We start from the raw sequence: 13,802 nt of genomic DNA, 5'->3' as shown, positions 1-13,802 counted from the left end.
GGCAGGCTGGGACGGGAGCCCCTTCCCGGCGCCACAAGCCCTGTCGAGGGGCCGGCGGCCTCCGGAGGGAGCTGCCCGCTGCCTGCGGCCCGGCAGGCGTTGCTAAGCGAAACAAACCCCGCCGGGCACGCACCGCCCTGGGCGGGGAGCACCGCGCCGGCGGAAGGCCCGGGAGCAGCCCCGACCGGCCTGCGCACCTGCGGGGCGCCGGGCAGCCACAAAGCGTGAGATTTCCCCTGCAGTTAGAATTCCATCTAATATTACGGGGCAAAAACGAAGCCCACCTGCCAGGGCAGCAGAGCCCTCCTCACACACCTGTGCGTGGGAAGGGCTTAACCAGAAGTGGGGAGCGAGAGCGACCCAAGCCAGCACATCTTTATCACCGTGCCAGGCAGATGCAGAAAGGAGCTGTGGGGAAGCAACAGCTCGCATGCTTTTAAAGGTGCTCCAGCCATCCTAGGCGGTTTGGAGAGCAGTAGAGGGTGACAGTGGCACAAGCCAAAAAGCTGAGGGCACACAGTGGGGAATTATTAACTTTGCCCTAGCTTTCCAACACTGGGTTGTCTGCCTGGCTGAAGATCAATATGAACAATCAGCAGCAGTTTGGGAACACTGTAACGCTTAGTATTATGGACAAGGCAAATACTGTGCCAGCTCAGAACATGACAGGTCATGTGGCCCTTGGAGTGCCCAAGAGAACAGCACAGGCTGAAAGTTAGACCAGTTGCTTTATACATATGAGCCTCAGAATCGTACATCAAGCAGCTAGTTGTATTATCGATTTTAAGTTGGCAGCTGCTGGTCCACAACAACCAAGAGTGAAAAGTGAGGAATTTTATGTCTGCCTTGTCTTCCTAGCACATCAAGGAGTGCAATGAGCTGGCAGAGAGAGCACACAGAACACCAAGTAGAGGACTGAGATTTGAAACTGGAGTATTCCTGGCCTTTTTCTTACAAACCAGGATATGTTCTGACAAAACCTTATGGAATAGGTGCACTTAAATCTAACAGCAACACAATCTGAATTTATTCCTACCATGGTAAAAAGCTCTGACTAAGCCACAGTGAAAGTAGCATAATTGAGCTCATTGGTGGGTAGTATATTTATCTCAGCTATATATATGAACATCACTACCTGTAACTTGTTCATTACTCCCTGTGTCCTGGTTCTGGCCAGGACTGGGTTAATGTTTGCAATAGCAAGAAAGGGCACAGCTAGGACCCTGAGGTAATTCTGTGTCTCCTCACATCAAGCACAAGGGCCAGGGGTCCTTTGTGTTCCACGAGGTAAGAACTCACATGTGAATCGATTACCTCTCTTGTACACTCTTGTGATTAATGTTGTTCATGTTACTGTTTGGTTTTTGTTTCATTGCTTTTTCAAGTAAATTGTTCTTATCTCAACCCATGATCTTTACCTTTTGTGTCTCCAGTTCTGCTCTCCAGTCTTCCAGGGGGAGGGAGGAGTGAGCGAGCAGCACATAGTTTAGAACACTAAATTGGGGAATAGTATTCCTAAACCATGACACCCTGTCATTCAAGATCTGCAGAAACAGTCAGGTTCCACTCCAAATCTCCAGACTTGAGCATTCTGCCTCACTCAAGTCCTTTATATATTCTGCTTTCAATACAAATGGCTCCTCTTTAGTCCTACGTAACATCTTTGATATTACAAGTTTGGAACTACTTTTCATTTATTTGGTGTTTAACTCATCAGCAAATCAACATAATATAATCTCATGCTGCCCACTGCAATGAGACTGCCCAGCTCAGACATAGACTGTGAATCCTGAAAGCACTTACAACTCTTAGCCATGTTAAGCCCATTTATTTACTCTCAATAAAATTGTCAAACAAATCTAGAGGAGCAGACCAGAAGTAACATTCAGAAAAACAGGGAAAATTTATAGGAAAATTTTAGGTCTGGTGTACCTGATGATTACCACTGGCCCTGTGATTATTATTTTTGTGCCTTTTTTTTTTCTACATTATGAACCTTTTTTTTTTTTATTTTATACATTGTGAACCTTTATAATGACTATTACTGTGATAGATTATTTTAAACTGAATCTATGTACTAAAATAACTGTTTAGAATGTATTCATCATATTTTTATAATTTAAAGGGATTTTTCATTCATCACCCAATACTTCTTTGTATTCCTAGCTGTATTACAAAACTAAGCATTTATAAGATTTTTTTCACTGTTCTGAAACCAATTTTGGGGGCTTTTGTAGTCACTAGAAAAATCTTTAGGAATTTAGACATGCTGTCATCTGTCAGTCTCTAAGGGTCAGAAAAGACCATTAGATAATCTAGTCTGACCTCTTGTATCACATTTCACCAAAGCATTTCTCCATGTGTTCTCTTCATCTCTATGTAATTTTTAATATCCATGTGAATACTAATAATATCCATGTGAACTACTAGCATTTTCTAAACAATTTATGTTAATGTGGAAAGAGAAATTCTGCTGCTATGTGTCATTGCAGATTTAGGATAGGAACTCTGTCACATGTTAGTCTTTAAATAAGAGAAAGAACAGTTGAAATGGTGCATACCCAGCACACCATAATTACCAACTTGCCTCCTCAACTTTCATGGCCTAAGCATGAAGAAAGAATTTGTCACTTCGCCTGAAAAGGTGAGAAAGATGAGATGAAAGCATCACAATGGGGATAATCCTATTACTGTAATTAGGGAATCATCATCTATCACTTCAGCTGTAAACAAAGCCTGTTTTGTTTTCACTCAGGACTTCCCAGGCAAGTGAAGACAACTGCACCCCCTTCACTATTCCAGTGCATGAAAAAATTATATTTAACTAATTATTTGTCTTGTTTAGGTTTTTATCATCATGGGACAATAGGAAACCTGTTAAAACCCAATTTTTCATCTACACATATAGCAAATAATGAGAAAGCTGTTTTAAATGTGAAGTATAGAACTGTTTTCTAAAGCAGTAAAACAGCATTCTTGTAGCAACAGTGGTATTGAAGTTGATGAGGGAAATGCTAGGGGAAAAAAGAAATCTAAAAATATTCCTGAGCTATTGAAGGATCACAGACCTACTAAAAACTGACAAAGTTTTAAAAGGTCCTTGCAGCAGCAATTAAATATTAACAAAACTATACAAATGATTGCCTTGTGTCTAATTTACAATAACTTGTGTTTAGATTCACCATAAAATTTTAGCCAGTGGTAAACATTATAAACACTCTTGAAAGCACATTTTGCTCAGCCTCACCTCTCTCTCACGATCAAGATGCTAGCCCATATGTTTGAAGCTTAATGCCCTGGCAATTGCCATCTAGCCCACATTTCTGTAAAATATGTTCAGGAAAAAAATCAAACTAGCTTAATATGCAAGAAATAAACTACAGAATTCTATCTGATTTTTTTACAGTTTTATTTTTAGCTATCAAAGGCAAAACTGTGTATAAAGGGAAACAAAAAAATTGAAATTAATCTAGTGTTTAAATTTTTTTCCCGCTCCACCTCTAACTGTAGTCAGAATAATGTTTCTGATACCATTTGAAACGATTTGTTTTTGTTGTTGTTGCTTTACCAGTAACAAAATTTTTGGTAATGAAATTGCAGTAGCACCACTTTCTCCACAAAGTTGTCTTCTGGTTATATTATAAAAACATCTGTGCCTTTATTCATTTTATATAGGTGCAGCAGCTGTGCCTTGGCCACGCTTCACATTGATTTCAAGTTCTGTGTACAGGCCTGCATACAGTTTTGTGTGCATTCTAAGAATCAAGGTGACATCTCTCTGTGTTAAAGTCCTGCCAGCTCTCTGAATTTCACCAGAGAAGAGCAAATTTTTTTTTCCTGATACCAAATTTATTAAATTAGTTGACTCATCAGCCTGAAAGTCACTTTTTGATAGCAACCAGTACTAGCGCCCCCAGAAGGCATAATCACAAAGGTATTAAAAATCACTTTGAAGCTGCTCACTTTGAAACTCACTTTTGAACTGCAAATTCTTGTTTTGAATTACAGAAGTAATTTTCTGTGTTACTTAATGTGTTTCACAAGGAAAGCTTTCCAGCTGGAGGCACTGAATCCCCCATGTTTCAAAAGCAAGAACTAGTGTCCACTCTACCTTCTACAAAGATTTTGCTGTTTTATCATTAATTCATTTTCTTTTGTATATCCCCTTAGAGAGTCTGTCTTTTCTGCTCTATATCATTTCATAGAACATCAGTGATTCTCACTGCTTTTCAGAATTTCTACCACATTTTCAATACACTGATTGAAATTACTATCCACCATGATCCCTTTTAACATCACTTCAGTGCAGCTGAATTAAAATATCAGCAAAAATATGAATATAAACAAATAAATTTAAATGATAGTGCCCCTTACATATATTTACAGGATGACAAACTTTTTCAGACCTTCATGAAGGCTTGCTAGTTTTCCAGTGATAGATAATAGACAATAAAATGACCCCATAATTCAAATCTGTAGTTCAAAAATCAGTGCACTTTACTTTTACATTTAAGTGCCATCGCTAATTGCTGATGAAATGCACTGACTCGTTCTTTCTGGGCTGGCCAGTTCAAGATGCAGTGAGATCTGAACATTCCTCTTCTCAGGTGAAGTGCATGATACAACTTGTAATCTTGGATATCATCAAGAAAGATCAGTATGATGGAGTCCCGACTTTGTTCAATAGCTTGCTGGAGAGCATGATACACCTTAAAACTGAAGCAAAAATAAGAGAAAAATCAGTGTTTTCTTTTATGTGAAAGAGAAAGAAAAGATTAACGGGATCTTCGTGTCTATTTTGTGATATACAATGGTTATTACTTTTCTTAAATTAGTTGCCTCTAACTAAAAAAAATAAAATAATGTTCTAAAAATATAACCTAAGTGTACTGTCTTGATATAGCCTTGTTTAGCAAAATCCCTTTCTTTATAAGACCTCTATATAAGAATAGTGAAAAGACTAACTTAAAGGGAAACAAAAACCACCTTTCAATCCTAGTCTTCTCACTCATTGTTGCTCTTCTTCAAATGTGTGATTCAAGGAAAGCAATCTGCAAAGGTATCAGCCTGACTTTTGGGAAAAAACCCAACCAAACAAAACAAAACAAAAGATCCCAAAAGCAAAAAGAAAACCAACAAACCAAACAAACAAAAAAATCAACCAAAAAAACCCAACAAAAACAAATTTAAAAACCCAAACAAATAAATCAAACAAACAAAAAACCCCACAAAAAACACCCAAGAAAATGCCTAAAACATTGACTTAGATATTCAAATGTACACTATCGTATGTCTGAAACAATTAACGTTATTAACTTAGGAATTATTTTGAAGTTACAATATATTAGGTAAATATATTGAAGTAGATTTTGAGTCGGTATTTTTCATTAAATGGTATTTTTTATTAAATTACAACTAAAAAATTATCTTGGTAAAATATCTCTTAAGAAATATGTCTTCTTACAGATAAAATTTCAAATCCTACTCACTTTTTACACCAGGGATCCTCTAAAAGGTGTTCAGTCACAACAAAAATAATCTTCCTGCTCATTTTTATGCTGTTAATTGTGGCTTCAATTACAGATACGCCTGCTTCAAAATCCCGTTCTTCTAAACAAAACTTAATTTCAAAGTGGTTATTTTTTTCCAGAGACATGAAATTTTTAGACACCCAATTCTTGTCCTCTCTTGCATGAATAACATACGCATCATAATCATACTGTTCCTGTTGTCTCTCAAATTCTTTAAAACCAAGCATTCGATTGACTAAAATATTCCAGTAGAAAGCTATTCTCCACCCTTCAAAATGGATGGTAAGGACAATAAAAATGAATAGCATTACAATAGTGGTAGAGATCACAAAAAGAAGTTTAAATGGAGCACTGTCTTTGCAGGCTGAACTATCAAAATACAAAACCAGACTACCATGATATTTAGGTGGGGTGTTGCAGATGTACTGGGACCTCAATACAGGTATATCTGCTTGGGTCTCATTAAGCCAATCAGCAAACCAAGCAATGCTTTCACAGGTACAATCAAAGGGATTGGAATCCATCTCTAGTCTTCTCAAGCTCCTGAAAGGTGGACCAAATACTTTTTCTTCAACTGAGGTTATCAGATTTTTCTGAAGGTTCAATGAATTCAGAGAGGCTTGGTCATCAAACAGAGTTGCTGGAAGCAAATTCAAATTATTTGAGCCTAAATCCAAGTGTTTTAATTGAAACAGACCCCTGAAAACCTGAACTGGAATTTCATCAAGCCCATTTGATTTTAAATTAAGAATTTGCAAATTGGGAAGACCCTTTAAAAAAAGAACAGGGCCACCCGGATTTGCATGTTTCCAAAGCCGGGCTAAATTATTGTGCTGCAAATCCAGGATGTCAAGTTTGTCAAGTCCATCAAACAAGTCTTCTTTTATGTTTGCTACGTTGTTATTGCTGATGTCCAGGACAGTCAGGTTTCGTAGAGGATGAAAAGGTGAAGGAGAAAGGTCCAGATTACTGCAGCCTACCTTCCTCAGCATCAGTTTTCTAAGGCCTGGGACAAATATGAATGATTCACTTTGCAAAGTCAAGTTTTTATTATAGGAAAGATAAATATCTTGTATATTATTGAGACCTTTAAACTCATGACCTGTAAGCTGTTGACTAATTTCATTGAGACCAAGATCAAGAATTTTCAGGTGTCCCAGGGAAGAAAATGCCCCACTTTCTATTGTAGAGATTCTGGTTTTTGTGAGGTTGAGAACCTGTAAGCTAGAATTAGCAAGTGATGAAAATGTTTTATTAGTTATTCTTTGTAAGTTTATGTTGCAGTTGCAGAGACTCAGATATTTCAGGTTGTTCAGACCTGTGAACATGTTAGCAGTAATTCCTGGAAAATTGTTATTATCCATTATAAGGTACTCCAGGTGGTATAGCCAATGAAAAGAAAAATCTTCAATTTTCCCAGCAAGTGAGTTTATGAGATTCAAATATTTAAGGCTGGATAATCCATAAAATAAACGCGAAGTTACATGAATATTATTAATCTTCAGGTTTAAATATTGTAAACTTGAAAGCCACTGAAATGAGTCATTTTCTATGACAGAGAGGGAATTTTGGGAAAGGTTTAAAATTGTAAGATTTGTTGCTTGTAGTCCCTGGAAAGTTGACTTGCCAATGTAGGAAAGTTTCACATGGCTTAGTGAGAGGTTTCGAATTGCTGTGTTTGACAATTCTATACAAAGTTTCTTTGTGCGATTTTCACCAAGTTCAACATTGTTCAGTATGAGGCCACACAAATTTCCAATTGTATGGAAGCATCCCGTATGAAACTGAAAGGACAAGAAAAAAAGTCTTGAGCTAAACAAGAAAGTTGTAAGAAAGTTGACCAATAAAACAAAAACTTGGAAAGGCTTTCAAATGCAATTTCCAAGAATAGAATTCCTACACTCACATTGCTTCACAGCCAAGTTCAAACACTTTTTGGAGTTTACACTTCTTGTGACAATAGTTCTATCACTTCTAACATGATTATCATAAATCTGAGTAGTATTATTTTAGAAGGAGACAGAAAGTGGCTTAGTGAGATGCAAGTTTGTATCCAACAACCAAAACTCATTCTCTAGAAGTATCTTAAAAATTTTTATATCTTTCTTCAGCTTTCTTTCATTGATATCTGCTAGGTATACTAATCTACTAGTTATTAGGTCTGCAGACAGACAAGAAGAAACCCAGTTTCTATGTGCAAACTGAAGCTAATATGAAACCTAATACTACACACTTGCTTTCACAATATGGATCACAAGCTTTTATCATAGTGCTAGCCCCTCATCTTGATTAACACATCAGCTGAGGGATTTTTCAGAATTATTCAAATGCATAAGGCTGCTTTTTAGATAGCAGTACTGTAAAACCAGAGTAGCTGAAAGTGGCACAAGGTAGCAGTGCCCAAGAAAAGAGTAGTGCCATTTACTCATCTACACCCTGTACCCTTGTGCCAGAATAGCCCCACTTGCAGTCACACAGTGAACCAGGTAGGGAACCAGTGTGACTACAAGCTAACCAAGCCAAAATACCTGTAGATTTTCCTCAGTGATCCAGCACATAGCCTCATAAAACCTGGTATCAGAAAGAGGGAGGGATGAAGAGGCCAAGCAAAAGAGGATGGAGGGATTCACTCTTAGCATGGATACAAACTTATACCACCTTAAAATATTCTTGTAGGTTCAATGTACATATTTAGAATTGCCACACTTAATCATCACTTTTCAAAGAATCAAAACACTGAGAAGCAGATCAGAGAGCACATATGGAAGACAAAGCACCCATGTGGGTTTTTTTTAAAGGAGTGGGTATATGTTCCTGGAATGATTATTTCTCTGATGTTCCCATAGCCACAAGTTGAACACTCTCTTTGATTAACTGAGAAGTGAAACCTAGATTGTATAACCAGACATGCATAGTACCACACTTTATACCCACTTAGAAAGTGTGTCAGCCCTTCCCCTTCAGCACGTGCAAAAATAGTTCTGCACAGAAAATACCTGGTAAGGATTCTAAGAGCATCTCAGTTTAGGTCTTGCTTGAGACCTCTGATCTACATGGAACCAGCCCATATGAAACCAGCCTGTGCCGATTTCAGTGGCAAAACAATAATTCTGTAAATCACTGCTGGAGGTCAGGAGGAATGCTGTATAAAATGGAATGGGTTTTGGACCTCCCTGGATCAAAATTGTAGTGTAAATGCCATACAACCATAAAGGGTAAATCAGGATAGTTCCATTTTATACTTACACCTGTTAAATTTCTGTTGAAATACTTCCTACCTCTTTTAGTGGATTTGATGACAAATCAAGACTATTTAATGAGGTGTTGCTAAGAAAACTGAAGTCTTCTTTTTTCAACTCAGTGATTTGGTTGCTCCCCAACATGAGTTCATGAAGTTTCTCCAACTGTTGCTCCAATCCTAAATTGGCTGACTTCAAAGAATTATGAGATAGGTCCAAAATTTTCAAGTTCTGGAGAGAATATGCAAGAAAAAAAGGTATAAAATTATTTTTTAATCTTTATTTTATGTAATACACAAAAAATTTAGAAATATTTCATTAAGAGTACAACTGATTAGAAATTAGTTGCAATACTACACTTAAAATAAATTTGCAATACAGAAATGGCAGCTTTCAAGCTCCTGCTGAAAGAAGTATTCTGTATTTTTCACACCAGTAACTTTCATGGTATTAATGATATTAACCTGTTAAAGTATCTACTGCAAACCAAAGTAGATTTAGTTAAAGTTCCTTGATTCACTGAAGGCCCTCACTCACATAAAGTGATAAATGCAAAAGCCTACAGGTGGCTGTAGTTACAACTATTGCAGTATTAGACATTGCATTCCATGCTTTTTCAGCGTGGTCCAGCCCCGTAAATGGAATGAGGAAGGTGAAGTTCCCAACATGGAAGATGGTTGCACTCACTTGTATTTAGTTGTGCCAGCAGACCGACAGTGCAAGCAAGTACACTTCATGCAACTGAACTGGAATACTGAGTTTAGCAGGGAAGTTCAGACCTACTCAAGACCACATGCATACTCATTGGAACACTGAGTGACAATTAGTACCTACACATTGTCCTTACTTTACTTTTTTTTTGTCCTTAGGCTCTTCCTTTTGCATGAATCCTGCCTGGGGCAAAGACAGTGAAATAGTCCTTTCCTGCTTTCTGTGGTGGTCCCCCAATTTCTCCTACGGACACGAATATTTAACCACATGTAAACTACCAGAGAAAGCAAAGGTACAATAAAAACATTTTTACTCTTTCTCAGTTCTTAAAGTCCTGAGAGACACTACATTCAGCCTAAGCACTGGCCCTCCTGGTTTGAATACTTAAACCTCAACCTTGAGAATTGAGGCTGCCAGCTACCCAGGCAGCTCAGATTCCACAGCATCCACTCCGATATTCTCATCATCTGCTGCTGCCATTGGCTCAGCACACATCCTGCATGGGAGAGATGCTTCAAAGGGATGCAATACAGAAAAAGGAATGGAGAGCATTCACTCACAAAGATGATTGAGACTCCAACATGCTATAATAGAGGAAGCCACAAGGCCTCTTCTTCAGCAAAAATGAGTGAAAGATTATATGTTGAGTATTTTGAGATACCAACGAAGCAGTTCTGTATAACACTGGAAAATACAGTAAATTCCCCATTTATACTTTATTTACATGAAAAGGTGCATTTCTAACTCTTACCTTCAGGGTTTTGAAAGGATGATTTTTTATATTTAGTCTGTTGTATCCTAGATTGAGCTCAGTCAGGTTGGTGCAGGAAGCAAAGACTCTGTCAGGGAGCTTATACAATTCATTATGTTCTAACTTCAGAATCTGCAACAGGGGCACATTTTGGCACAATTCTGGTTGCAGTTTAGAGATGCTGTTGTAGCCTGCATTCAAGTAAACCAGCTGGCTGTACTTGGTCAAATTTGCAGGAGCTAGCTGTCTTAGCTGATTATGAGAAATGTCCAAACTCGTTATATTGTCTGGAAGATCAGAGGGAATTTGAGTCAGCTTTAGGTGACTGCAGTCAGCCATTTCATTTTGGATATGACATTGCTTTCCAGCTGATGCACACGGCCAGAAGACAAACATCAGTCTGACACATAAGCTGCTCCACCAAAGAATAGCGTTTCGCATCATTCTATCTGTAAAGGCAAAAAGAACTCTGCAAATTACAATCATTTTGAGATGACTTGCGTCTTCAGCTGAAGGCTAAGCAAGAAAAGCTAAGCTTAAAAAATATGTGATTTCATAGTGAGCAAGCAGTCAGTGGTTTTAATCCATTATTTTTTTTCTGCATTTACTTCTGCAGAAGAATTACGTCTAATAATTGCTCTAAATAAATACTTTTATTTAAAAGCAATAATATTGTCTTAGACAAAAATAGGTATGTTCAAAAAGCTACCAACTTTATATATTATCGATGAAAATTTTCAATTGCTTTCTCTTTTCTGACTAATTTGGCATTGCTTTAACATTCATAAAATGCAATAAATATGACAAATTGTACATAAGTAACTGATCTCTGAGCTTAATTACATCTAGAATATTTACGGTTATATGCAGTAAAAATACATAATATACCACTTCTTTCTTTTACTGTTCTTGCCAGTTTTTATTTTACAAGTCAATCACACAAAATTCTATCTGTCTTTCCATCTTATAGAGAAAGAAGGAATACTAGGCTATAGAAACATATATGAGAAAGTAAGAACACACAAAACAAATCAGTACCAACCTAATCAGAGAAAGAAATAGATAACAGCCAAGGTGTATAGGAGACACTGCCCCTAGATTCAATATATTTATCCAAATACTTTCAGGAAAACTTATACATTTAAGAATTTATATACTCCACCCCATATCTTTTGTTCATTTAGATTAGGATATCAACATTGAAACTCTAATTTTCAATGGCTATGCCTGTTTTGTCATTACATTTCAAATGAATCTTAGGCTTTTTCATATTTTGTTCATTTTCCATTTAGTATCCATTAGATTTAAATTCACCTGGTGATCTTGTAATGAAACTTTACTGCCCAAAGAAAGAAAATTGATTCCATAAAAATTCTGATCAGAACAGAGCTGTGTGAGCTCACAAGGGTTTGACTAGCCTTCTGAGTCATAGAGCTTGCCTAATTAAATGGAATTTCTTCTAATCAAAAGAAGAGTCCTCTGTATCTTCCATATTATTCTCTACAGAATTAATCTTTAGTAGAGGGAGAACATACTTTGTGAGTGCTTGTCAGAACATTTTTTCCATGCTGTAGCACAGGACAATAAGCTTAGGCTCCTGTCTTCAATATTTTTCTTTTTTAAAAAATAGAAAGCTTATACTTTCAACCCTGATGTGTGACAGTGTCTCCACAGTCTTGTTGATACACACTTATCTGTATAGCCTTCTGCCAACAAACTTGGAACCTACCTACCAACCTCAATTTACCAATTAGTTCAGTCTCAGCAGGACGGGCTCCCAGGCAGAGAAGGCTATTTAGTGGCCCAGTACAGAACAGGCTATAGATGGGAATAAACCTGCCTAGACTTAGCAGGAAGCTAGAAGAGCTTCTCAAAAGACTAACTCATGGGAAGTGTGAGCTTTCTTTCTTCTAGAGCTCCCACTTTCCTTTGCTAGGAAGCTGTGTTTAATTAATATGATTGAGCTTTGAGCACATTAGAGTATCGCGCTTCAGCAAACAATGAAACAAGAAATTAGAAGAGAAATTAAACCTGCACATTTGTATAGAAAAAGGGAAGAATTCTTCATAACTGATATTTTCTAAAGAGACAAATTTCCACTAGCATAACAAAACACTCTAAGGAGTTGACACTGCAACGTGCAGCCAAACAGGAACTTAGCGGGTCAGACCTCAGGAGAGTTTGACTCCATAGCTGACCTGCCTTTTCAGAGGGCATGCATTAGGACTGCTCCAGTGGCAAAAAGTCACATTATAGGGGCCAGAGGGGAATCTTATGGCTGCCTTTGTGGGAGCAACCTAGCCATCTAAGGGGAAACAGTTGTACAATCCAGTGGGAGTGGGCGTACAAGCAAGGGATAGAGGGGCATAAAACATTGCAAAGGCACACACAAAGGACTACAAAAGATGCGTTAAAATAAACCTTCATGAAAAAACAATTCCCTGCTGGGTACTGCATGTCAGGCTGACCCACATCCTGCAGCTCTTATAGCCTGGCTCTCCACTCATCTGCCACTGGTTAATGGGGAGGAGGAGGGGACAACAAACTCCTGGTCCTGCAGACAGCCTGGCCTGCTACAGCTGCTGCCAAGCACAGCACCCGTGTCCCTGTAGCTGAGAAAATGAAGGACCACTTGTCCTACCTCTTTCCTCTGCACCCCAACTGCTGGAAACACTAAGGAAAACAAAAGGGAAGTTTATCTGTGACAGAAGCTTGCATCCTGGTCTGCATCATTCTCAGGGCTAGTTTTAGGGTGATCAGCCAGCTGCTGGGTGCAGCAGCAATTGTTGCCAGGCTCACCTTTAAGTTTGAAAGGCGGAAGAAATGTACTGCGCAATCACAAACCAGGTTCTTTAGCTGACTTCCAGCGAGGCCCAATGGGCTGCCTTTTCCTGGATTTTTCATTGTAAGAAGTCTGAAACCAACTTTAGGTGTTTTAGCTTTGCCTGGGGGGTCCAGTGAAGAAAGCACACACCCATTATCAAACTTCAGAGACAGCATTTCAGATGGGCAAAAGAAAGAAATACAGTTTTAACGTTATGAGCAAGAACTTTAAAAACTGGCACTGACTTGGCTAACTTGCAAGTGAAGAAAAATCCAGGATCAAGGAAATCACCCAAACTCCTGGGCAGCGCTTTACCTTTGCACCTCAATATTCACATTTATTTTTATGAAGTGAAGAATTTTACCGACTTACCTCTGCGGGCTTTATCCCCTTGGGTCTGGAAGCATCCCACCTCTGCACTAGTTTCTCAGCACACGAAAACCATGAGGAAGCTCTCTGCCCAGAGCCGGAAGAAGTGAAAGCGAAAGCGCGGCCAGGCGCTCCGAGGGAAGCGGGGAGCGGCGGGGCGGCTCCGGCAGCCGGCGGGATGAGCATCCCCGGGCAGCGGCAGCCGCGGGTCCCCCATCCGCAGCGAACCTCCTGAGATGAAAGGTTTCAGAGGTGCTGAGGGCTGGCAATAGCTCCTAACCTCACAGTCCGGCTGCTGCTTGTGAATGCTGACCACAAGTAAACGGATTGAAACACACAGATTTATCACAGATGAGCAGCAGCATCACATGATCCTA

At 38.7% G+C, this 13,802-nt stretch overlaps 1 protein-coding gene across 1 annotated transcript; it reads right to left on the bottom strand.

Annotated features, from left to right (window-relative positions):
* Nucleotides 1–4,071: 4,071 nt before the first annotated feature.
* On the bottom strand, nucleotides 4,072–13,513 carry TLR3 (toll like receptor 3). Its single transcript, XM_066549078.1, has 5 exons — nucleotides 13,429–13,513; nucleotides 10,233–10,681; nucleotides 8,810–9,001; nucleotides 5,490–7,315; nucleotides 4,072–4,716 (listed from the first exon to the last, which is right to left on the bottom strand). Exons 2-5 carry the CDS (start codon nucleotides 10,674–10,676, stop codon nucleotides 4,488–4,490), a joined length of 2,691 nt encoding a protein of 896 aa, XP_066405175.1. The 5' UTR covers nucleotides 10,677–10,681; nucleotides 13,429–13,513; the 3' UTR covers nucleotides 4,072–4,487.
* Between the last annotated feature and the right edge of the window lie 289 nt (nucleotides 13,514–13,802).

The sequence above is a fragment of the Molothrus aeneus genome, chromosome 4 (genome assembly GCF_037042795.1).
Source record: "Molothrus aeneus isolate 106 chromosome 4, BPBGC_Maene_1.0, whole genome shotgun sequence".
Classification (NCBI taxonomy): Eukaryota; Metazoa; Chordata; class Aves; order Passeriformes; family Icteridae; genus Molothrus; species Molothrus aeneus.
Note: the sequence above shows the minus strand (reverse complement) of the source record. Positions and strands in the feature narration are given on the sequence as shown.

Coding starts and splice junctions, on each gene's coding strand:
- TLR3 (XM_066549078.1), bottom strand. CDS start 10,676: ATGATGCGAAACGCTATTCTTTGGTGGAGCAGCTTATGTGTCAGACTG. Junction 9,002..10,232: donor ATCCTTTCAAAACCCTGAAG/GTAAGAGTTAGA, acceptor TATTCTCTCCAG/AACTTGAAAATTTTGGACCT. Junction 7,316..8,809: donor CATCAAATCCACTAAAAGAG/GTAGGAAGTATT, acceptor TTGTCCTTTCAG/TTTCATACGGGATGCTTCCA.